General features: G+C 33.7%; 1 protein-coding gene and 1 pseudogene across 1 annotated transcript in view; one reads left to right on the forward strand and one right to left on the reverse strand.

The window, feature by feature from the left end:
• Positions 1–25,898, reverse strand: part of SPEF2 (sperm flagellar 2) — a 374,057-nt gene that overhangs the window by 285,307 nt on the left and 62,852 nt on the right. Inside the window, 2 exon segments of the mRNA XM_074206967.1 lie at positions 8,459–8,646; positions 10,296–10,484. Of these exon segments, the coding sequence (XP_074063068.1) occupies positions 8,459–8,646; positions 10,296–10,484 (377 nt within the window).
• Positions 1,526–2,574, forward strand: LOC141502305 (protein-L-isoaspartate O-methyltransferase domain-containing protein 1 pseudogene; annotated as a pseudogene).

Below are 25,898 nucleotides of genomic sequence, written 5' to 3' on the forward strand. Positions count from 1 at the left end.
ACCGTCTCCATAATGTTTTCAGTGAGTTTGATATGCAACAATTATGGGAGCAAAATGGGATCTATTGATGGCATAGTTCCTAATGTTTACTTGAGAAATTGATTCTGCTTTCAAACACTGGATTGAACATTTCTATTTTAGTTCATGTAAGTAAATTAGAAGAGCAAATTGGTGTTAGAAAGTATTATTGACTTGGTGGGCATGCTGATGAATCAGTTGTGGCTAACACTCTGGACCTTTATACAAGTTGCTATCCTTGGTTCCTTCCTCCTTATATTGTACTTGTGGCTCTGCCACCATCAACAGAAAATATAAGCTTGATTACCTATGTCTCCCCCATTAACCATTATGTTTGTAAGGCATAAGTATGTGCTTTCAAAAGATGGACAGACAGTAGAGGAAATTAGCTGTTCTCTATTCCATTGATTTTCTGTATGAACATCATGTACACATGCCTTGCATTTTTCTTTTTTGCTTATGATTTTTGGTTTTTCAGTAATTTGATTTTCTCTGTTCTTGTAATCCCTTCTCAGAGAATAGATCAGTTATTCCCTGTGTATAGGCTTTCCCCACTTCCTACCTTCTCATGAAATGACTTGCATAAAAACAAAGTAGAAGATGCCATTAAGACAGGTAGAACTTTAGCACTGAGTCTTTCAGAAAGATTTCTCCCTCCCTCTATATTTCTGTCTTGGCACTGGAAAAAAGACCAGCTTATTATTCCACACCTTTGATTACTGGGGTTTGGAGTCATTTGTGCTGAATGGTTTGCCATTTCAGGGGAGAGTAGGGGGTTGTAGATTTCAATCTGATCTTATCTTTAAATAAAATCTCTTACCATATAAGTCATTATATGTGTTAGCTATGTCAACTTGCAACTACAAACCAAGCACATGATCAATCAGACTAACTCATCTCTCAAAATTAATAAGGCCCCCAAAAGAAGTTATTATTACTATCCCCCTCTTTCTTCTCCTACTTCAAAACAAAGTAGGCCTCCAAACTTCTTTACAAGACGCTTTGTAACCCAATTTTGCAATCTATGAATCATGATGTGTTCTTCTCCCACTGATATGCAATTAGCTGTTCATTTTAATAAAGTCTGTCTCCTTCTTGCCATGCACCCAATCATCATCCCTTTTCAACTCTGGTTTACTGTAATAGCCTAGTAATTGGGCTCTGTACTTCAAACCTTTTTTTCTCTCAAACCAGTTCTGTATTTGCTTCAATACTTTGATGAATTTCATTCACTGAAGCCAGCTAGATAAAGGGATTAGGTAAAAAAGGAGACAGAATAGTGTTGTATATTAAGAAGGTAAATTTATGTGAGGAAATCAATGAACCAGAGGGTAAGCTGAAGAAGACTATTAATCTCATTCCCTGGTCCAATCAGAGTGAAATTAGCTCTTTTTAAAAAAATATTTAATGTTTTGTGGAAAGAAAAACAATCAAGTCCCTTTACATTGGTTCTTTGGACATATTCTGCTCATGTTTTTCGAATTGTTAATTGAATTTGAATATTATCATGGGAGGAGCCATGAGTGCCAGGGAAGATAATGATGATTCAATTGGCAACTTAAATGCAGCTCACTACATTCTTACTGCAAGTATGGAGCAAGCATTCAGATCCATTGATCAAGGGCATTATTATTTGGAAGGCTAAAGAGACAGTACTAATAAAGACTTAGCTTGGAAATATGGAATCATTCAATTGATCAGCACCTTATATTTCTTCTGAAGTAATGGAGACATTGAAACTTCAACCAGGATTGTCTTTTCTTAACCTGGGAAGTGGAACTGGAAATTAGAGTATAATGATTGACTTAATGGAATAAATCATAGAATTGAACTTCACTCAGATGTGGTAGAATATACTAAGAAAAAACTTGAGAGCTTCATCAAAAATAAATCAGAGTTCTGTGAATGAGCATTTGTGACTAGCAACTGCCTTGATATAGTATCTGACAGCCATCAGTATGACTAGATTTACTGTGGAACTGGTATCTAGAAAGACCATGAAAACTAGATGAAAATATTATGAAAAGTGGGTGGTTTTCTAGTAATGCCTAAAGAAGATCAGATAACTGAAAGTATATGAACTGGACAGACTCCCTGGGAAGGTAAATAGGTCCTTGCTGTTTTGCTTGCTCCATTAATATTACCAAATAAGAATGACAATATCAAACCAGATTCAGTGGGCTTACTTCATTTCTAAAAAAACTTTTATCATCTGGTTGGAATTTGCTAAACTCCAGGTGCTGTCAGCAATCTCTAAGACTTGGCTAGGATTTATATTTGGCATACACTTAGAAACTTCATAAGTGATGAGATGCAATACAAAAAAGAAAAAGAGAGTATATGCATTCATGGACAATCAATCTTATCCCTCACACTCTAGATAGTGAAGATGAGGAAAAGAATGGAAGAAGACCACAAAGAAGAGGGAGAAAAAGACCTACAATGAATGAAGCCTTGAAACCAGAGGAACCCCCTCAAAAGTCTGAAAGAGAAAATCATGAGACTACCCCTGGCTGAATCTTTAAAGGATACTTGGCATGTTTTAGGGATAAATAACTGATTTGAACTAGTAAGAATGCCTGATAATTCCTTTCTAATTGAAAATGTAGCATTTACTATAAATAGATCAACAGATGCAATTATGTCTTTCACTAAGACAGAATTACAATGAAAAAGGATAGCAGATTTCCATCATATTGTTGTTTTTTCCTTCTTTCTCAAAGAAGATCAAGACAAGAGGGAGGTGATGTCATGATAAACAAATGAATTGGATTTGAGTGAGGATGTTGAGCTAAGTCACCAGTCTTATTTTCTCCTCTGAGGACATCTGGGTCCAGTGGCCAGATATGACAGGACAATTGGAGATGGCCCTGGATGCCAGGCAATCTGGGTGAATTGACTCGCCCAAGGGCATACAGCTCTTAAGTATCAATTGTTTGAGATCTCATTTGAACACAGATCCTTCAGACTCCAGGGCTTGGGCTTTATCTGCTGTACTGCCTACCTGTCCTTATAAGAAAGTCTTAGATTTAACAATGTAAGTAACTTTTATAAAATCTATTTTTCTTTAAATTTTGGGGAAAAAACTGTTTTAAAGCATAGGGAATTCCAAACTAATCAAGATGTTGTGTATAGTGTAAACCATCAAACAAAAAATGAAACTAAAACTTAAAACATTTGTATTGAGTAGACACAATTTTATATCTAGTTAGATAATAATTAGTTTATGTATTCTGGGTTGAAGGACTATTGTCATTTTTTCTAGGAAAGATTTTAAGACATATAATAAGACATAATAGTGACAGAAAGCTCTTTGTAGACTTATTTATATATTTTTGCATTCATTATAACTGGGATATATTACAGGTAATACAAAAGTGAGTAGAGACACTGAATAAATTATTTTTTAATAAAAATGAATTATCTTTGGTAATCAGACAACCCTGTTACTTTTGCATTTATAGCTACTGCCAAAAGATTTATGGGGGGTGGGAAATTACCGTTTCTCTCATAGAAACAAACTTAAGGGAACATCATGCTAATATTAAAAGAAATATAGTTAATATAGCTCTTAGTTTGTATGATTATGCTACAATTTCAGCCTAAATGAGAAGATCTAGTTCTTGTAAATTTTATTTTTTTAAGTTCATAGTTTAGTTATTACCTGTTTGGCAAAAAAAATGTCATTGGTCTACATTTACTATTTTAATAGACTAGGAAATGAAGAAACATCTGTTATTCTTCCTTGGATCATTGTAATAACAGGTTCTATTAGTTTTATTGACACACTTTAGGATATAGAACTTACATGCTTTTTGCTTTCGTGTATGTGCATGCAAATGAGTTGAACATAGGATAACTTGGGACCTACAATGTGTGCATTAGATTCATTTTCTTTCATTTATTCAGAAAAGATATTGGAATTTTCACCTAGTTTTATGGATTGTGTTTTTTAAAAAAGTCTGACTAATGTTTGAATCTTAGTTGGAGCAATGAAAAAGTAGTTATAAAATTTAGTAAATTAAGTTGTAAAGGTCACTATGAACAGTAATATTTCATCTATTGGGTCCAGTGGAAATCATTTCCTTAGCAAGAAATCTTTCATGTAAAGTAATCCCTACTGAAGTAAGAATAATATATCAATTATATTTTCCAATTAAAAAACACAGTACAATGCCCTGTTATTACCATTAACAGCATCATAGTTAAAACATATAGTGATTATATTTAACAAAAAGAAACTAACCAATATGAACATGGGTAATAGTAAATCATTAAATCTATGAAGATTTAAATACTAGCAGTAACACAAATATATATATATATTGAGCTCTACTGCAATAATCTAAAATTAAGTATGTAGATTATTTTAAGTTTCACTTGCCAATTTCACTAGTTTTACTTGTTATAAATGTCTTAGTGAAACTTAAAAAATAATTTCCCAAGAGGTCTGTAATTTGTTATCTTTGAGGTAATATGGATCTTCATGGTCTTTCTATGTAAGTACTATTAGAAAATAATAGTTTAGTTAAAATTTATTTATTGGAATTACACTTGTAGTTTTTTAAGGCAGTTGCATTTTATTGGTTTTTATATGAAGTAGTTTTAGGGTAAAATTTGAAATATATTGTTTGTCTTTAGTTTATTTTTAATTTCCAGTTGCCTATCTATTTTCTAGATAATATGGTAAAATTTATATTTTGCTCTTTTATCTTTCTTTTGGAGTCTTAAGTCAATATGTAAAAGTACAAAGATGATCATTTTAATGATTCATCTCTTTAAGAAGAAAGTTTTTTATAGGATATGAAGATTTGTCTTTTCATTGCACTTTATTCTATTATATATTTGATATGATTCTAAGCAAGATTACTCAATGTTTGATGTTTTTCATTAAAAAGGTCTTTTAAAATGTGTAGGAATTTTATATTTGCAAATTTATTAGTCTTTAAATACTTAAAAATACAATATTAGAATTAAAACAAAAAAAAATTCAATGGATTTGTGATTGCCTCAATGAAAGTATGCCCTCCAGTGGTCTACATTGCAATTGACCAAAGTTTTCTCATTCTTGAGTGGATTTAATAAAATATCCTTAGGGTGTCTAAGCAATGTAATTAGAAATGTCTTCTTCGAAAAAAAAAAATAAAAAGAAATGTCTTCTTTGCCTCTTAACATCACCTGAAAACCTTTAAAGCACATGTTTATATCTTAACTCTTGATCCTTTAACATGATAAATTCACTATTGGCCCTCATATCTTTTTGATCATATCTTTATACAGTATTAATACAGTTATTTAATCTATTTGTGTGTTCCATATATTATGTGTCTTTCCACGAAGATCTGACTGCCTTGAAACTATAGTTCATTGGAGATTGTGTAGTGTTTTATTCATCACTGAATATTTGTGATTAGAGGGTCAAACAGAATGGTCTCTTTTGCTGTTTCTCAATAAATAATGTCTAACCATTGAAAGTATGGGAGACATCTTACTGAAGTATGATCTTAAAGGTAGAAATATATACATATATATATTATTCTAGTGAATAAAATGGTTTTAATCTTGTTGTTAATCAAGAAATAGTAGCAGGAGTTTGTATACTCTGAATATTTCTGCTAATGATAATGACTATAAAAATATGATGTACTATAAAATAGAGTTTGTAAAAGTATCCATATTGTCTTTTCTTCCAGGATTTCCTTAACTTACAAATTTTTCTCATAAGTTTTTGTACAAATGGAATATCATTTATATTAGTGCTGGTAGTTATTTGTGCTTTTTTTGAATAATTTTATTTTGTTATAAAGAACATCCAATTTTCCCCTTAAACAGGGATATTTTTTTCTTTCAGGCATCTTGAGATTCAATCCCCCAGTGACTTCATAATTTTATCACTTCCATTTCCTTTATGTATATTTGGTTCAGTTCATCTTTTCTTCCTTAGTTTTTTTAAGAACTATTTCTACTTACTCATGCAGTATACCAGAGGCTATGATACTAAGAGTTCAAATATTTTCACTCAGTTGTCAATGAAGGAGAGGATAGTTTGCTATAGTAATTTCCCATTTTTCTTTTGTTTTGTCCTAATTTCTTTATGTATATTTTTGGAAGACATGGTTTAATTAGGTTTTAAGTCTCCTAGTTGCTGCATGACCACATTTAAAAGCTCTTTAACCTCTTAATGAGCATAACAATAACTTACTTAAAAGTGCTCTTGTGAAAATCACATAAACAATGGTTACAAAACACTATTAAATTTTAAATTAGTTAAATATTAAATTAACTTTAAGTATCACCTTTTACTACTAGTGGTTATAATATTGAACAAAGCAAGTATTTCCTTTGCCACATATCTCTGCTGAGGAAAGAAATCAAACATTTACTTGATAAAGGGATTTGGAGAATAATTTAGTCTTTCATTTGTTGGTTTTTTAATATTGGTTAAAGTTCCTTAAGAAATAGTGATAGTCTGTGTTAATAACTGTTCTTTTATCTGTTTTACTTTTTTCTCCTTGCATGCCTGGAGTGATTTTGACTGCAAGATGTCAATTTTTATTCTTTCTCTGTTTATTTCTATCTTTGCTCTAACTAGTCAATAATCCGACTGTACACCAATAAACTAATTCAAAATAGTTCCTATGTTGGAACCATCTTTTCTCTATATTTATCACTTTTTGTGGTATTATTTGATGCTTGGCATTTGAGCCTTTTAATTCTTTTGAGGAAAAGCATTCATGATTTATATGCCAGATCTTTAGCCTTGTCTATCTTTTATCTCTGAGCCACATTTTCCAATCTACAAGTTTCTCATCCTCATCTACAACTCTCTTTGCATCGAATGCATCAAATTCTAAAGTAAATGATGAATCAATTTGGAAGGTCTTATTACCAAGCTCTTTATGGGATTTTTCTCTTTCTCCAACCTCTGCAATAGATGATGGTGCCTAAGGTTCAATATACAGTCTTGTGACAGATGTCTATCATGAATACCAAGTGATAAAAAATATCCTATGAAATGATATTTCTTCTTGTAAGATTCTCCTTACTGATTTCTCTGTCAGACTCTCCTTCAATTCATCCTCTCCATTAAGTTTGTTAATAATCTTCTTAATCACAATCTGATTATGTCACCCCCTCTGCTTAGAAACCTTGATGACAAAAGACAAATTTCTTAGTTTGCCCAAGTTAAGAGGCTCCCTTAAAGATTCTTAGAAGGAATCTTATCTTTTTCTCATTCAAATCTTAAGGTCTTTCCCAATTTCCTTGCCCTTGGATCTGCTTTTTGTTTTCACTTTATTTTACCCTACTCCATTTGTTTCTGTCAATCTGATCTTTTTTGTTTTTCCTGTACTATGAACCTCCTTATTGACTTTACCTTCTGATATCTATGATTCCTGAGTCTTGATTTTCTGACTTGTGATCTATTACATGAAGAACATGGAAGTAAGAATGATGGTTTCCTTATCTCATTTTGGATTCCCAGGTCGTGCTCTCATCCCTAATAAACTCTTGAACACTTAAGACTTAAGATTTTTTTTCAATTTTCATTTTAATCACTTCTCAACTAGTACCCAATATTTATTTCTGCTTGGGCCTTGGTGTGATAACAGAAATGAAACATAAACCATTGGAAAACTTTCCTTACCCTTTAGCTGAATTAAAGAAGGGAATTCTATGTTTAAATATATAATTCAATATATATCATATGCCTTTTTCATGAATATCTTCACGTAAATTTTATGTTTTATTATCTAGGAAATTGCTAAAACCTCTGGGAATACATAAGTCATTAGGTATCTCTGAGTCTCAATTTTCTCATGGATCAATATGAATAATATCTGCAGTATTTATTTCACAGGCATGTTAAATGCCCCAAATCACAAACTATATAGAAAATGCTTCTCACATGTTAAAAGCTATATAAATGTCAGTTACTGTTCTTATTATTTTTACTACTACTACTACTACTACTACTACTACTACTACTACTACTACTACTACTACCCACAACCACTACTACAATTAACATATGAATCCCATGAAGTTTACAAAAGAACTGGATAAAAGTTTTATTATTCAGATATCATAAGGGCATACTTTTGTATGGGCTTATAACTATAATGATGATACTTTAAATTCCTGAATATTTTTAGTCTTCCAGAAAGGTCAAAACATTTAGTCTCTTTTGTATGTGGTTGTATAGAGCCATCATTACCAATAGAAAATTTGAGGTACATATAGAAGCACAGTGATTATCCAAATTCTTGTATCTTATCATTGTTTGAATGAAAAAAAAATGAAGATCTGGAGAAACCAATCCAGTATTTTATCAACAAATTTGAATTCATGCTACCAAGACCTATAGCTTTACCAAACCTTTCCTTTTCTTTCTCTATTTATTTGTTCTTCATTACATTGATTATTAAAAGTACATACTTACTTATGAGTTAAGTTGCGATATTCTGCTACTTTGGTTGAGAAATCAATGATATGGTCCAAGATTTCTGCACACATTGAATGATGTTTTTTATAACGAGCTTGAGCCCTTTCTGCTGCTATTCTTTCATGAATTTCTATTTCTTTTTGTGCTTGTTCTTCATATTCAATCTTGGCTTGTCTTGCAAGGGCCTAAGACACAAAATGATAATTATTTAACTCATCAAATTTCATTGGGAAAAAGCAGAAAAACAGTGAAACTCAATATATATGTCTACAAAAGGCAAAGTAAAAAGATGACCCAATTGCCTAGATAATTTAGGTTATAGGGAAGAAAACATTCTGGTTCAAAATGAACCAAAGAACTATGTTACTTTGAATATATTATACGAAGAAATTTTTAAAAAGGGAATCAAAATTATCATTTTGATTTTTCTAATATCAAATGATTTTATTTTAATGTAGGTAAGAAAGAGTGTGGTCATTCACTTCAGTGGATTCCACTGAAGTTTAATAGAAACAAAATTGACCTTTCTTAAAATGTTCCAGGAATCACCTTTGAACTATAGATCAATATATCTGGCCTATAAAAAACAGACTGGATGTCCACTATAAGATGGTTAGTACAAGACAAGCTTTCCCATGGGAGTTAACTGGTGGAGATTCAGTCACATAGATTATTAAATAAGCATGAATTGGCCAAGCTACTGTGATAAGGTGCCCAGACTTGAACCTGTCTATCCACTTCCTCAGTCTTCCATATACTGCATTTTGAACCTTGCCAAAAAATGATACATCTGCATTGCAGATCAGAGAAGTTAGTGTAAATACCTGCTTTTCACCTACAACAGGGAATAATGAAGTCAATGAAATGTATGTCTGATGTCCATCCCCAGATATGGCTGCACATGTTTCTGACCATATCTTCTTTGTGTGGGCCCTTTTCCACTACTTTTCTGAGGAAAAGATCCCTTGGTCTTTATGGTTATTCTGATAACATACTAACTAGTAGCCAGGTATTAGTATGTTCTACCTATTCACATGCCTTCTCCTCAGAACCATCTTCTTTCCATATGCTCAGGTAATAATTCTTTCCATATTCTTCCATATGCTTCTAGTGTTTGCAATCTAGAATCTCCAACCTCACAATTATTTTCTGAGCAGATGTAACTGAGAGCTGGCATGTTTCATTGTTGTGGGAATTTAGGGGGATTTGCAAGTTTTAGTTAAGAGACAGAAAAAAATAAAATAAGTCTTCAGACCTGGAAGTAATTGTATTTATTATGTTTTTTGATTTAGTTTGTATAGTAATATTCACCATGAGAACAACAATAACAGTTGCAATAACAACAATATCTCAGTTTAAAGACTCCTGAGTATAAGCAGCCTTTATCAGAAGAGTAAGTAAGCAGCTACCTAAAATTCCATTCTCATCTATTTTATATGTTGCATCTTATCCAAAGTCTAACTAACCAAGCATTCCAGTATATGGATGAAAATTCAGAACATAAGACAATTCAGCAATCAATCTATAATTTAATTTCTTTAGATGCTAATCTGTTTTCATAGGCCACATATATGAAGCTAAGAAGTGAAACACAAGAAAGGTAAATTTTTATTTTAATTGAACTAATCACCATTTTCTTCTCATGGCTTGCTCTTGCTTTCCTCTGGACTGTTATAGGAACTATTCTTGGTCTTGAATGTATTAGTTTGCAAAAACACATGACTGAGCACTGCATTAAATAATATACTGGTGGCCCAAAACCAATCATTTACATGTGACTTAGGAAAATGACTCAAAGGGATACACAAAAAATTTTAAGGAAGAGATATTTTACTGCTTCTCTGTCAAGAGCATCCTGGAAATCTCTCAGCCGTCTTTCTTCATATTGTTTTTCTCTGAAAACCCTGTTTTGCCATAAAACTTCCTTTTCATGCCGCACATGCATGAGCTGCACAGCAATCCGACGCTCCTGCTGAGATTGTCTCATTAGACGGTTAATGAGTTGTTCTTCTCGGTAAGCCTCCTAGAAATGCAAAATAATAAGATTCAGTTATTTCCAAAACAGTCCAAAATGTGCTCTGCTTATAAGCAAATAATTTAAGTTGAATATGTGTGTTATTTTTTATTTTACAATTTTAATTTAATATTTAATTTTAAAATTCAGTTTAATTCCAGAAGTTGTTTTTCATTTATGGCTGACTCTTCATGACTCCATTTGGGATTGTCTTGGCAAAAATATTGTAGTGATTTGCTGTATCTTTCTCCAGTTCATTTTACAGATGGGGAAACTGAGACAAACAGGGTTAAAGTGTCTTGTTCAAATCTTATATAGCTAGTAAGAGTCTGAAACTGAATTGAACTCAGGTCTGCCTGATTCCAAGCCTAGTGCTCTATCTGCTGCCTACAGTTATTGGGGCTCTATAACTGCCCCAATTTAAAATAACAGAATGCAAAGTATCACATTAAGTTTTACAAATGGCAGCATGAAGTGACATTTTAAAATCATTATATGAAACACACAAAATGTAATATTACTTCCTATGAAATGTGATCATAAATAATCTTGCTGTATGAAAAATTCACCCCTAAGATATAAGATTTTCTGCATTGTATTGGGAAAACAATTTGGAAATTTTACCTATGTGCCATACTACCATTTTAGAACCATTCACAAAATAATGCAAATAGCTTTTAGCTGAAGATGCTAAATGGTCTATAGAAAGAACCTATTAGTTCCTAATAGGAAGACTGAAGTATCAAAATGAAGAACTATTAAGGGAAGAGATGAAAATATGTTTGTGTGGGTATATGTGTGGGGGTGCCACTATAGCTATACAGAGGGATCAATTTATTTTTCATTGTTCCAGAGGGTGGAAGCCTAGAATCAAAAGTAGTATCATGGAAAGTGTATTGGACTGGGAATTTGAAGGTCTGAGTTCAAGTCCTATTCCTGTCATTTGTTAGCTATATAAAATTAGATATGTCATTTTATTTCTCTGGAAACAATTTTATTATCTGAAAAAAGAGTTGGATTATATTAGCACTGGGCTTAACACATTGAACATTCACAATAGGCACTAAATAATTATTTATTAATTAGCTGATAATATAAATTAAACAACTGGAAAAGAAAAATCTACATAAAATGTGATGAGAGATTGAATAGAAAATCACTATCAGTCTGAGAAATATTGGGATTTAATTGGGTCATAAATGAAGACGGACAATTTACCAGATGAAGATAGAGCAAAACCATTCAAGGGATGGGGGTGGGGGGGTTATATGAGGAAAGGCAAAGAGAGATAGGAGAGGGCAAGGTAAAAATAGATAATGGAATGTAGTCTAGATGAGAAATAAATCTATAAAGATAGCTTTTACTCATATAATGTTTTATGGAATACAAAGTTGCATTTCTCACAATCTTTGGGGCCAGAATATCAAAGGCTCTTTAAAAGATGGATTAATAAATTTGTATGGTATTTGGTTGACAATGGGAAATCACTAAAAGTTTTTATGTCAGGGAAATAAGGTGATCACAGGATGAAATAGGGGAAAAATCATACGGACATTTGTGTGAAGAATGAATTGGAAACAGGATTGGAAAAAAAGTGTGATTTTGTTACAAAACTTAAAGAAGTGATGAAGTCCTAGATGACAGAATTAGAAAGGAGAAAGAGAATAGGAGAGATATTTATAAAGCTGGAATCAATAAGTGGTATGAAAAGTAATCAAGAGAAGAGATGTTGACGAGAAAAGAAAGTGGATTTCTCTTGTAGCAAGAATGAAGCTCTTATGTTCCTTTAGTAGTCATATAAAAGCAAGGATCATTCTAGAGCTGGAGGAGATCTGAGTACCACCCTTCAGAGACCTACTGATAAAAACTGTGGTCCCAAAATTGAATTACTTTTACTAAATTATATAGATTAGAAAGTAGCAAAGTGAGAATTTATACCTGGGACTTTGAATTCATACCCAATATTATTTCCACTGAATCATATTGCCTCCAGGAAAGGTCACTAGTTAAATGGGCAGAAACCTTATAGATGATTTGAGGGGAGAAATTAGTGGTGAGTCACTCATGATCATGAGAGCATGCACAGTGTGTGATCTATTACATTTTCAGAATGTACTGACATCAAAGAATATCAATAAATCAACAGGATTTGGGATTTACTAAATTTAGGGGAAAGAAAAAAGTAAAATGGGATCACTGATATTTCAAGTTTAGGTGGCTTGATGTTTTGTTAGCTAAATTACATGTTAAATTCATTTTTTCCCCTCAGCATGATACAATAGAAAAAGTCTTTGCTCTGGAGTTGGAGGACCTGGTTCTCATCCTTCCTTGGATGTTTACTGCCTGCTCATCTTTGGGCAAGTCATGTAAATTCCCTGATCATAGATTCCTCATCTGCAAAATGAAAAGGGTTGACCGGGAAGGTATTCTCCAGGCACAATAGCTCACAAAGTGGGGGGGGCAGCTTGGTAGGGTGGAAAGATTGCTGGTTTTATGGATAGGGAAGATTTGGGTTCAGATCCTATCTTTGACCGTTTCCAGCAGCAGAGGAAGTTGAATTACCTGGCATCAAAGGTCCTTTCCCTTTTTCAATCTATGATTCTATGAATTTTCATTTATATTAAGGCTTACAAGGTGATTCCCCTACAACTATATGAAGTAGGTAAACAGTCGGGAAGTATTAGACATGCAGCACTACTCAGAATGGGAGAGATTCCTGCTCTTGTTTGCGAGTAATCCTTACAAATCAGGGTTAGATGAAGTAATCAAAGACAGAGTCAAAAACATAGAGAGAGAAGATTCCCTTTTTGTTTAGGAAGCCAAAAAAAGGAAGGTGAATCCAGGGAAGAAGACAAGCAATAATTGAAGGAATAGGAGGCCACATCAAGAATATAGAAGATGGGGGGCAGCTAGGTGGCACAGTGCTGATAGAGCACTGGCCCTGCAATCAGGAGGACCTGAGTTCAAATCCAGCCTTTGTCACCTAATAATTACCTAGCTGCATGATCTTGGGCAAGTCACAACCCCATTGCCTTGCAAAAAAAAAAAAAGATGTCAATAATTAGGAAAATGTCAATTGCTTATGGTTAGGTTGAGCTAATATTAAAAAAATGGCAATCTACCCAAATTAAATGCATTATTCAATGGCATGCCAATCAATGAATACAGATGGAAGCCAAGGAATCTTCAAGGTCATTGAGAAAGGAGAGGGTCAAAAGTGCCAAAGGCTATCTTGATTAAGACATTTTCTCCAGAGGAGTGGAGTTAAGATAACAGCATGAGAACAGGAATTCCTGGAAACCTGTCGCCCAAAAATGCCAAGACAAATGAAATTATGACTCTAGCCTAAATTTAGAAGGGCAGAATCCACAGAAAGACTAAGTGATACAATTTCGCAGCTCAAGACACCTTAGAAAATCCTTAGCGAAAAGTCTTGGAAAGAGCTGATGACTTTCTGAGACATCAAGAAACAAACAAGATCAAAAGAATGAAAAATTAAAAGAAAAAAATGAGAAATATTTCATTGGAAAAATCCAGGTAATCTAAGATCCAGGTAATTTAAATGAGAGCTAATTTTAAAATTATTGGGCTACCTGAAAGTCATGACCAGGAAACGACCTGAAGCTTCACTTTTCATGAAATAATATAGCAAAATTGCCCTGGAGATCCCAGAAGCAGAGGATAAAATAGAAATTGAAAGAATCCACAGATCAAAGCCTGAAAAAGATCTCCCTCCCAGAACTCGCAGGAATATTATAACCAAATTCCAAAACTCCCAAATCAAAGAGATAATAACAAAAGCTGTCAGAAAAAATCAACTTCCATGGCTCTGCATTCCATATCACACAGGATTTGTCAGTGTCTAGCTTATAGGCTTGTGAGGCTTCGAATCTGATATTCCTGAAGGCAAAAGGGCTTGGTTTACAACTGAGAATCAATTACTAAAAAAACACAATTGAACATTCTTTTTCAGGACAAAAAAATGAAACAAGGGGACTTTCAAACTTTCCTGTTGAAATGACCAGAGCTGAACAGAAAATTTGATCTCCAAGTACAGGATTCAGGTGAAATAGAGAGAAAGTGAACTAGAAGGACTAAATTATGAGGAACTTAATGATGTTGAACTGATTGTATTCCTACTTGGGAAAAAGATACTGATAACTCATATGGACCTTCTCATTTATAAGAGAAGTTAGAAGGAGCATATATAGACAAGGCACAGGAGGGAATTGAATATAAAGGTATGTTTTAGTATAAATATGGAGTCAAAGGGTGATAAAGGAAAGTACTTGGAGAAAGGGGTAGGAGAGATAGAATGGGCTAAGATGTTTCATATAAGAGAGTCAAGACAAATCTTTTGCAACGGAGTGGAAGGCGAGGGGGAATGAGTGAGCCTTTCTCATCAGAAATGAATACATGCTCAATAGGGTATATAAATCTATCTTACATTAGAGAAAAATGAGAGGAAAATGATGGGGAGAGGGAATGGGAGAGTAAGTGATCGAAGAGAGGGAAGATCATGTGAGGGGATAGTCAGATAGAGCACACTTCTGGGGAAGGACAGAGAGAGAGAACAGAATAAATGTGAGTGGAGAGGAATAGAATGAAGGGAAATATAGTTAATAATAGTAACTGTGGGAAAAGTTATTGAATCAACTTCTCTGATGAACTTATGATAAAAATGGCAACTCATCCCAGAGACAGAGCAGATGGAATCTGAATGCAGACTGAAGTACATTTTTTTCTCTCACTTCATTTATCTTAAAGTTTCTAAATGTTTTTTGGGGGAGGGGGTTATGTTTACTTTCACATCTTGATTACTGTAATAATATGAAAATAAATAAACCATAAAAAGGCATTCTATCCAGGATAAGGGGACAAGTTGTTATTGTCTCTGGTCAGGTCGAGTCAAGAATATTTTAGGAAGTGTTGACTCTACGGTAACTACACTCTGGATATGATAACCTCTCCTCACTTGAATGAGACTCAGTCACTAGAGATATTCTGGGTCAACTTGGTCTGATTACTTCTCAGTTGCAGGCCTTTATCTCCTTCCCAGGACATTTCCAGTCATACTATTTCACATTTATTGCCTCCTCTTCCAGATTTTCTTTTTTGTGTTTTCTTTTTCCAGAAGAATATATGTTCCTTCAGGGCAGGGACTGTTTTGCTTTGTTTTAGGTATATCTTTGGTGCTGGCATTATGTGTAACATATAGAATAAGTACTTGATAAAATGCTCTATCTACCCATCCATTGATCTAAGTAGCAAGGGAAGATGAAGATTAAAAAAAGAAAAACAGTGGATTTGGCAAAAGGAGATTGTTGATGATCTTAGAACAATTTTAGTTCAGTGGTAGGGATATAAATCAGATTGCAAAGAGTGAATAAGTAGAAGGAAATGAAAATCAAGCATGTACATGCCTTTTTTAGAAAAATGTCTGATATTGAAGGAGGGGAAGAAGGAGATATAATAGCTTGAGAACTGAGAAGTCAAAATGTACCATGGTGAGATCAAATACTCTTGGAGTACATAAAGGTTCAGTTGAAAATTAAGTGTGTCCTTCTCCCCTCCTCCCCCCATATTAAGATGTTCTCATTGGAGACAAAAAAATTGTCAGATTTACAAATATTAGTCCCTGGAAAAAATATCCCTGGACCTACAAAATGTATGAGTCTATGACTTCTATATTTGATTTTTTCTTTTTCATAATAGAGGTTAATTCTAAATCTTGTACCATACTGTTTTTTGTATGTTTGTTTCAAATAAATGTTAATGATGGAGGACTTCTCGTCAAGATAGCAGAGAGAAGCCAGCACTGTGCTAAGGTCTCCTGGCTTTCCCTCAGAACTAATATGAATCATGCCTCTTTACAGAATTTCAATCCACAAAACCTAGAAAATGAAGCCAGGAGAAGAACATCTCCCAACAATGTTCATTCTCAGGGGAGCATGGGTGAGCTGAGGGCAGAGAGCAGAGAACCATCCCAGGGGCAGTAGGGTGAGGCCCAAGGACTAACCTGAGAACAGCCATGGAGGCTTTGGCTGTGTGATAGAGGACAGAGGAGCTCCAGTGGGGCTGGACAGGGAGTTCCAGAACAGAGAGCAGCAAAATGCCACTGGACATCCATCTGCTCAGCTGGTCTGGAGGACCAGGACCTCAGGCTCCATACTTTCAGCAGAGCCCTCTTCTCAGAATAAACATAGTAACAGCCTTCCCCAGCCCCCAGCCCCAGGCTCAGGTTTGGGCAGCAGATCTCTTGCAGTAGAACGAGGAAATTAACTATCTATTCTGAGAGCTCAGCCACATTGTTCAAAGATAACCAATATCGACCTGTTCTCCCCACCCTTTCCGGGACTAGGGAGTGGGACACTAATCAGGGTCATAGACACTCCAGAGAAAGTGTCTAACACCCCGTACTGGCTGGCCCACTTGGTGTTCCTAAACCCAGTGAGCAAAGCCTCTAGGGATCTCAACACCAAATGTCTATGAACCAGCCCTACATACCCCACTGAATACAAGAACCTAGGAAAATGAAGAAAAGCCAGAGGGAAGGGGGGTTCCATAGAAAACTACCTTAGAGACAAAGATATCAACTCAGAGAGATCTAGAACTTTGGAGAAGAATATGAATTGGTCTCCAGTCCAGAAAGACTTCTTAGAAGAAATCAGGAATGAGTCTAAAAATCAATTGGACAACTTAGGAAAAGAAACTCAAGAGACAATTGACACCTTGCAATAAGAAAAAAAGCCCTTGGAAAAGATAATTGGACAAATAAAGAAACTAATTCTCTCAAAACCTCAATTGGGCAAACGGAAAACTCCTTCAAAAATAGAATTAATCAATTGGAAAATGAGTTTCAAAAGTTAAATGAAGAAAATTCTTTTCTAAAATAAAAGAATGGAATTCATGGAAACTAATGACTTTATGAGATGACAAGAACCTGATAAAACCCCAAAATGGAAAAAAAAACATATAAGAAAATGTAAAACACCTCATCAGCAAAACTACTGACCTCAAGAATAGATCCAGCAGAGACAACTTAAGAATCACAGGGCTTCCTGAAAACATTGAAGATAAAAAAAAGCCTGGACTCAATATACTTAGCCAGAAGTAATGGACACATGATTTATCTGTGACTCTGACAGAATGATTTAAAAATGTCTCCTTAAAAATGGGATAGTAAAGAGACAGGAGGATGGAGGAGATTGAATGGGGAAAACCTCATTACATTAAGAGATACAAAGTACTTATTTCAATAGAGGGAAAGAAGGGAAGAGGTGAGAACCGCCTGAATCTTACTCTCATCAGATTTGTCTCAAAGATAACACACACACACTCACAGTTGAGTTAAGAAACTTATTTTACCTTTTGAGTATTAAAAGGAGAAAGGGGTAGGGGGTAGGGGAGGAAAAGAAAAACTAACAGAAGGAAGGGAAGGAAGAAGGAGCAAAGGGAAAGGGGAAAGAAAGGGGAGGGGGTTTGATATAAGGGGGCAAAAACACTGAAGGAGGTGGTATTCAGAAGTAATATACTGGGGAAGATGGATAAAGTGAAAAAAGGGGGGGGGGGGGCAAACAGAGGGAAGATAGCATGGACCGCAATAAAGAGTTGGTGATTATAACTTTGAATGTGAATGGGATGAGCTTTCTCATAAAACATAAGCAAATAGCCAAGTGCATTAAAAACCAGAACCCTACAATAGGCTGGTTACAAAAAACTGATCCGAAGCAGAGAAAGACATACAGAGTAAAGATAAAAGCTTGGGACAAAATATATATTGCTTCAGCTGAAGTGAAAAAAAGCAGGGGTAGAAATCCTTGTATCAGACAAAGCTGCTGCAAAAATAGATCTCATTAAAAGAGATAAGGAAGGAAATTATATCCTCCTAAAAGGTACCATAGAATATGAAGCAATTTCAATACTAAATAAATATATGCACTAAGTGATATTGCATCCAAATTCTTAGAGGAGAATCTGAATGAGTTACAGGAAGACATAAATAACAAAACTCTACTGGTGGGAGATCACAACATCCCACTCTCAGAATTAGATAAATCTAACCATAAAATAAATGAGAGAGAAGTTAAGGAGATACAATTTAAAAATTAGAGAAAGAACAAATTAAACATCTCCAATTAAACACCAAATTAATAATCCTAAAAATTAAAAGAGACATTCATAAAATCAAAAGCAAGAAAACTATTGAACTAATAAATACAATTAAGAATTGGTTTTAAGAACAAAAACAATAAAATTGATAAACCTCTGGTTAATTTGATTAAAAATAAGAAGAAAACCAAATTTCCAGTATCATAAATGGAAAAGGTGAACTCACCACCAATGAAGAAGAAATTAAAGTCATAATTCAGAATTCTTTTGCCCAACTGTATGATAATAAATTTGATAATCTAAGTGAAATGGATGAATATTTACAAAAATATAAGTCGCCCAGGTTAGATGATGAGGAAGTCAAATACCTAAATAACCTTATTTCAGAAAAAAGAAATCCAACAAGCTTCTAGTGAGCTCCCTAAGAAAAAAACTCCAGGGACATATGGATTCACAAATGAATTCTATCACACATTTAAGGAACAATTGGGTCCAATTCTATATAAACTCTTTGGAAAAATAGGGAAAGTTGGAACTCTGCCTAACTCTTTCTATGACACCAATGGTGCTGATACATAAACCAGGAAGAGTCAATACAGAGAAAGAGAATTATAGACCTATTTCCCTAATGAATATAGATGCAAAAATCTTAAATAACATGCTAGCAAAGCAATTATGGCAAGCTGTCACTAGGATAATACATTATGACCAAGCAGGATTTATCTCAGGAATGCAGGGTTGATTCAATAATTATACTAACAGAAATCATATGACTATCTCAATAGATGCTGAAAAAATCTTTGACAAAATACAGCTCCCATTCCTATTAAAAACACTAGAGAGTAAAGAAACAAAAAGTCAAGAATATACAGGGGTTTAATGAAAAAAAAAACAAAAGAAGGTGGTTCGGTCTTACCAGATTTAAAATTATATTATAAAGCCATCAGTCATCAAAACTGTCTGGTAATGGCTAAGAAATAGAGAGGTGGATCAGTGGAATAGACCAGGTGTGAAAGAGACGGCAGGAAATTATTATAGTGATCTGCTGTTTGATAAACCCAAAGGGTACAGCTTCTGGGATTAAAAACTCTCTCCAATAAAAATTGTTGGGAAAATTGGAAGTTAGCATGGCAAAAACTTGGATTAGGCCAACAACTCACACCCTATACCAATATAAAATCAAAATGGGTACAGGATATAGACATAAAAGACAATATTATAAGCAAACTAGGAAATCAAGGAATAGTTAGAAATGTCAGCTTTATGGAAAGCAAAGCAGTTTATGACCAAGGAAGAGATGGAAAACATCATTAAAAACAAACTAGATAATTTTGATTATTACAGATGAGGAAATCAAAGTGATTTATAGTCATGAAAAATTTCTCTATATCATTACCTATTAGAGAAATGCAAATTGGAGCAACTCTAAGGTACAACCTCACACCTCTCAGATTGGCTAATATGGCCAGAAAGGGCAATGATCATTGTTGGAAGAGATATGGGAAATCTGGGACATTATTGATGGAGCTATGAACTCATCCATCCTTTCTGGAGAGCAATATGGAAATACCCCCAAAGGGCAATAAAAATGTGCATACACTTTGATCCAGCAATACAACTACTGGGTCTATACCCTGAGGAAATGATGAAAAAGGGTAGAAACATCACTTGTACAAAAATATTCATAGTAGCGCTATTTGCAGTGGCAATGAATTGGTAATTGTGTGAATGTCCATCAATTGGGGAATGGCTGAACAAATTGTGGTATATGTACATTATGGAACACTATTGTTCTATTAGAAACTAGGAGGGTTGGTAATTCAGGGAAGCCTGGAAAGACTTGCATGAGCTGATGCTGAGTGAGATGAGTAGAACCAGAAGAAAACTGTACACCATAATAGCCACATGGTGGTAATGATCAACTTTAATAACTTGTTCATTTCATCAATGCAATAACTGGGGACAATTTTAGAGTATCTGCAATAGAGAATACCATCTGTATCCAAAGAAAGAATTGTGGAGTTTATACAAAGACCAAAGACTATTACCTATAATTTTAAAAAATTATCTTATGCATTATGCAATTTTTCTATCTCTTATATTTTATTTTTTCTTTAAGGATATGATTTTTCTCTCAACACATTCAATTTTGATCAATGTATAGCATGGAAAAATGTAAAGCCTATCAGACTGACTTCTGGTGGGGTTGGGGGAGGGAAGTGGGATTGAGGTGGAAATTGTAAAATTCAAAAAAATAAAAATTAATAAATGTTAAAGATTTAGGATATATTCAAATGGACTATCAATATCAGATGAGTTCTTCATATTTTGATTATCTTAATGACTGAATCTGATTATGTATGATTTCCATTTTTTAGCAACTTGCTACTGTACCTTGAGAAAAGAATTATAGTTAATCATGTTAAACAATGATAGATAGTATTCATAACATACGTTATAGGTTTTTAAGATTTATAGGTTCTTTTAAGGTTTATAAAGAATGTTATAATTGCTATATTTGATCCTTACAACAATCCAGTGAGTTAGATGCTGCAATTTTTTTTTTCATTTTACAAATGAGGATCTGAGTCTGTAAGAGGTTGAGTGGCCAACCCAGAGTCACACGGCTAGTACGTGCCTAAGGTTGGATTTGAACTCAAGTTTCAATTTCAACTTCAAATTCAACACTTTACTTAGCTCTCTATTTACCTTCTTATTATAAAACATTTCTATATATGACCTAAATTACAAGAAGCATCTGGTTTCTACTTCTCATCTTTTAATAAAATTCAATACTTATACCTAGTAGATATTTAATATTGTTAAACCAAATTGAAAAACAGTGAAAACAACTAGGTATGCACATATTCCCCAGATGCAAGACACACACACACCCATTGCATAATCCCTCAGTTACTCTTAATTGTCACTAGATGGCAATACCTCACTGCTCAGGGAAATGCTCACAGAGTTTTTATCCTTGTGGAAAGTGAGGAACTAGTAGTTTTGAAGACAATGGAGGAATTAAGGTACTTTTTGATAGTATGAATGAATAGGAGAAATCTGAGGGAGCAAAAATAGAAATACTTGTAATGGGGATTAAGTTGGCAAAGGCTAAATTCTAACTCCATAACACTTAGCAAGTTAGAATTAGGAAGCACTTACACAAAATTTACCAAAAAAAAAAAAATATACATTAAAAACATTCAAATGCAACTTTGCTAGTTCATTTATAGTACAGAGTAATTTAATTCTGTAAGCCCTTGAATCTATAGAATCTTTTAGTGTTTATACAGTGAGATTCAGGGGTTAATGTTACCTCAATTTTATAAATGAACAAAGAGGTCTAGGTAAGTTAAGCGACTTGTCCAAGTTGACTCAGCGAATTGGTAGAGGTAGCCCTAGAATCTTGCAAGGTCTTATGGCTTTAAATCATGTCAAAAGTCTGGGGAAAGGGGCAGCTAGGTGACACAATGGATAGAGCATGGTCCCTGGAGTCAGGAGGACCTGAGTTCAAATCTAATTTCAGACACTTAATAATTGCCTAGCTGTGTGACCTTGGGCAAATCACTTAAACCCAGTGCCTTGAAACAACTAAAAAAAAAAGCCTGTGGAAAGATGATTATGAAATTCATTTCCTTTTCTCAATGAAGCATGGGATAAGAAATAGTAGTGGCAATTTCCACTGGTCTACTTTCCTCAAGTTCTGCACTGATATGACTAATAACTCAAAATACCAGTATTGTCAAGATGGGACTACACTGTGCCAAGCTGGTATTTTTCCAGTGACCTGTTGCAGGGTGGTGGTGGGGGATCTGAATGTTGTGTACTGTTTTTTTAACCTAAATAATCTTTTATTTTTTTCTTGATTACATGTAAAGATAGTTTTCAACACTCATTTTCGTAAAATTTTGTCTTTCCCCTTCCAAAGATAGTAAGCATTCAGATATAACACAATCATATAAAACATATTTCCATATTAATCTGTTTGTGAAGGAAGAATCACAAGGTAAGTATCATAAGAAAGAAAAACTCCCAATAAAAAACAAATTTTTAAAATGAAAATAGTATTTTTTAATCTGTATTTGACTCCATAGCTTTGGTTATGGGTTATGGATATCATTTTCCAGCACAAGTTTTTTAGATTTGTCCTTGATCACTGTATAGCAGAGAAAAGCTAAATGTCATAGTTGAACATCACACAATGTTGCTATTACTGTATATGATATTCTCTTGGTTCTACTCATTTCACTTAGCATCAGTTCATGTAAGTCCAGTTTTTCTGAAATCTTCCTTTTCATCATTTCTTATAGAACAATAGTTTTCTATTATATTCATATATCACAACTTCAGATATCTCCCAATTAACTTGGGAAATTGCACACAATTTCCAATTCTTTGTCGTCACAAAAAACTGTTTAAATATTTCTGTACACGTGGGATTCTTTCCCCTGTTTATGATTTCTTTGGGATACAGACTTAGTTATGATATTGCTGGATCAACTTTGGGCAGGATTCCAAATTGCTCTCCAGAATGATTGGGTCAGTTCATAACTCCACCAACAGTGCATTAGTTTTCCCATATCCCTGCCAACATGTATTTTTCTTTTCTTCCATATTAGCCAATCGGATAGGAGTGAAGTACTACAGTGAGATAGAGTGATTTTAATTAGCATTTCTCTAATTAGTAATGATTTAGGTCATTTTTGCAAATGACTATGGATAGTTTTATTTTCTTTCTCTGAAAACCGCCTGTTCATGTCCTTTGACCATGTATCAATTGGGAAATGACTTGCAGTCTTAAAAACTTGACTCAAATTTTCTATCTATTTTAGAAATGAGGCCTTTATCAGAAATGCTGGCTACAAAAATTGTTTTCCAGTTTTTTTCTTTCATTCTATTCTTGGCTACATTGATTTTGTTGCACAAAAAAATTTTAACTTAATGTAAATAAAATTATCCATTTTGCATTTCATAACATTCTCTATCTCTTGTTTGGTCATGAATTCTTCTCCTCTCCATAGATCTGAAAGGCAAACTTTACTTTGTTCTCCTAATTGGCTTGTGCTATCACCCCTTAATAATCTAAATCATTTTGACTATACCTTGGTATAGAGTTGGGTACTTTTCTGGGATGGAAAAGAACCAGAAATATCTTTCCATTTCTGGAAACTTTGCTTTTTAACTATTTATCATATAAATGCCTAATAAAGGTAATTTGCCCTTGGCAGGATAAAAAATATGATTAAAGTAAGGGCAATCCAACAATTTTTGGGATATTTCAGTATTGCTTTGGTGAATATTGTATATGCACAGTTTTCTCTAGGATGTTATCTTATTAATAATAACAATGTTGTTATAGTTGTTATATTTCTCTTTTCTTGAAATAGAATACCTTTTACTTCTAAGATATATTATTTTCAAAATTTTTAAATTAGTTTAGTCGACTACTTAATTATCCCTTGTCTCATTGATAAATAATTTTTGCTAATTACTCCTCTACATGATAAAATCGCTACAATCTCTCATCAGCTACACAATGGGGGCAAGTCAGAACAAAGCAAGCAAATTGAAGATTGCGTTTTTAAATAGCTTTTTACTTAAACAAAAGCAAATCTCTTGTTTTCAATTAAGACATGTAACTTCTGGATTATGTTTAACTCAATAGGAAACAATGTATTATAAACCAACAGAAAATGTGTACTTTTGGAAAATAACTAAACTGAAGATGTTGTTTTGCATCCTTCCAATGAAACATTGACCTCACACTAAACATAATTGCTTAATTTCAAAAGGCTGGATAAAACATAAAAAAAAGATTCAAGGAGGCATCTGAAAAAAGGTCAATGTAGGAATCTACTTTGAAATGGGAACATTTTTCCTTCAACAATGAATTGGCTGTGTTTTTATTCATATTAAATACTTGCCTCTATTTTTTAAGATTTACACAATTTGTACAATAATAAGTTTTTTACCTTCTTTCATTTATTATTATGTTAGAGATGACCTTGTTCTTGCTAAAACTTTTGTAGCATTTGATGGTGTAAGAAATAGATATTTTGCTATACTTAAAAAAGAAAACAACTTTTCATGTCACCTTGTTGGTTTTCTCTCTCTTTACTCTCTCTAGTTTCAATATTGTCTACTCAGGCACTTAACCTGCCTCCACCCCCACCCCCCACACTTTCCAGTACGGCTCTCCATCCACTAGGAATGATGTTCTGCTCAGCCTGTGTCAAGGGGGACTTCATCTTCTTCTCTCTTGGAATCTTCATTTTCCCTAAAGATTTGACTCTGAAGCCTATAGGAGGCCTTTCCTATCCTATCCAGATATCTGTGGCTTCTTCTCTCCCAGTTCTGCCTAAGGTTTGTTGTTCATATATATACAGACATACACACCTGCATTATGTGTTTTGACTCCACCATTAGGATGTAAGTTCATTGAAAGGTAGGAACTGTCTTACATCCATTTTTATATCCCCCACAATTCACTCTCTGCCTAACACTGGGTAGAGCTTCATTTTTGCTTATGATTGACTTCTGTTTCTTGTTCCAGTGCCAAGATTCTGTAAACTGTTGCCTGATTGTTCTTTCATTACTGGTGTTTCATAAAAGGGTGATAAGGAGTAAGGTTATTGTTTAACTATTAACATTGCTCATACGGGCAAGTAGGTGATAATAATGCTAGAATCTCTGAGATTACACAATATTTCTTCCTAATATTTGGTGGGGATAATTCAATCCTTCCAGTCAACTAAATTCATAGTGAAAAAATTCATTGATTTTTATTTTATTTTTTGCTATTGGCTAGTAAACTAGTAAATGAATTGTTTATATTGGAAGTTCATTATTTAGCAGCAGAGACATAAACTGAAGAATGAAAATTGGGATGTCTCATTTTCAACCAATCAGTGGAGGTTTACATAAAAGGACATGCTCTAAACAAAAATTCATCTCTAAAATTCATTAGTGGTTCATAATAGTTTAATGGAACCTACTGATATATTTACATTCACTTAAAGAACACATCAAAAAAATTACTACTGACATACTGGCTATATATCCTAGCAAAAAGAAAGTAGATTATTAAAGATATAAAAAGACTTTCCTTACACACTTCTCAAAGTATAAAATAAAAAATAGCTTAAAGTTTACTAATTTCACATTTTCTACACAATAACCCTGAGGTAAGTGTGATCACTTTAAAAACAGAATAGCATGTTATTTGGAAGAAATGGCTCAAACAAGAAAATGCTTATGAAAGTGATTCGAAAATTATGAAACACTATACTTTATATATGTTACTGGATC

Source organism: Macrotis lagotis, chromosome X, assembly GCF_037893015.1.
Source record: "Macrotis lagotis isolate mMagLag1 chromosome X, bilby.v1.9.chrom.fasta, whole genome shotgun sequence".
Lineage (NCBI taxonomy): Eukaryota > Metazoa > Chordata > Mammalia > Peramelemorphia > Peramelidae > Macrotis > Macrotis lagotis.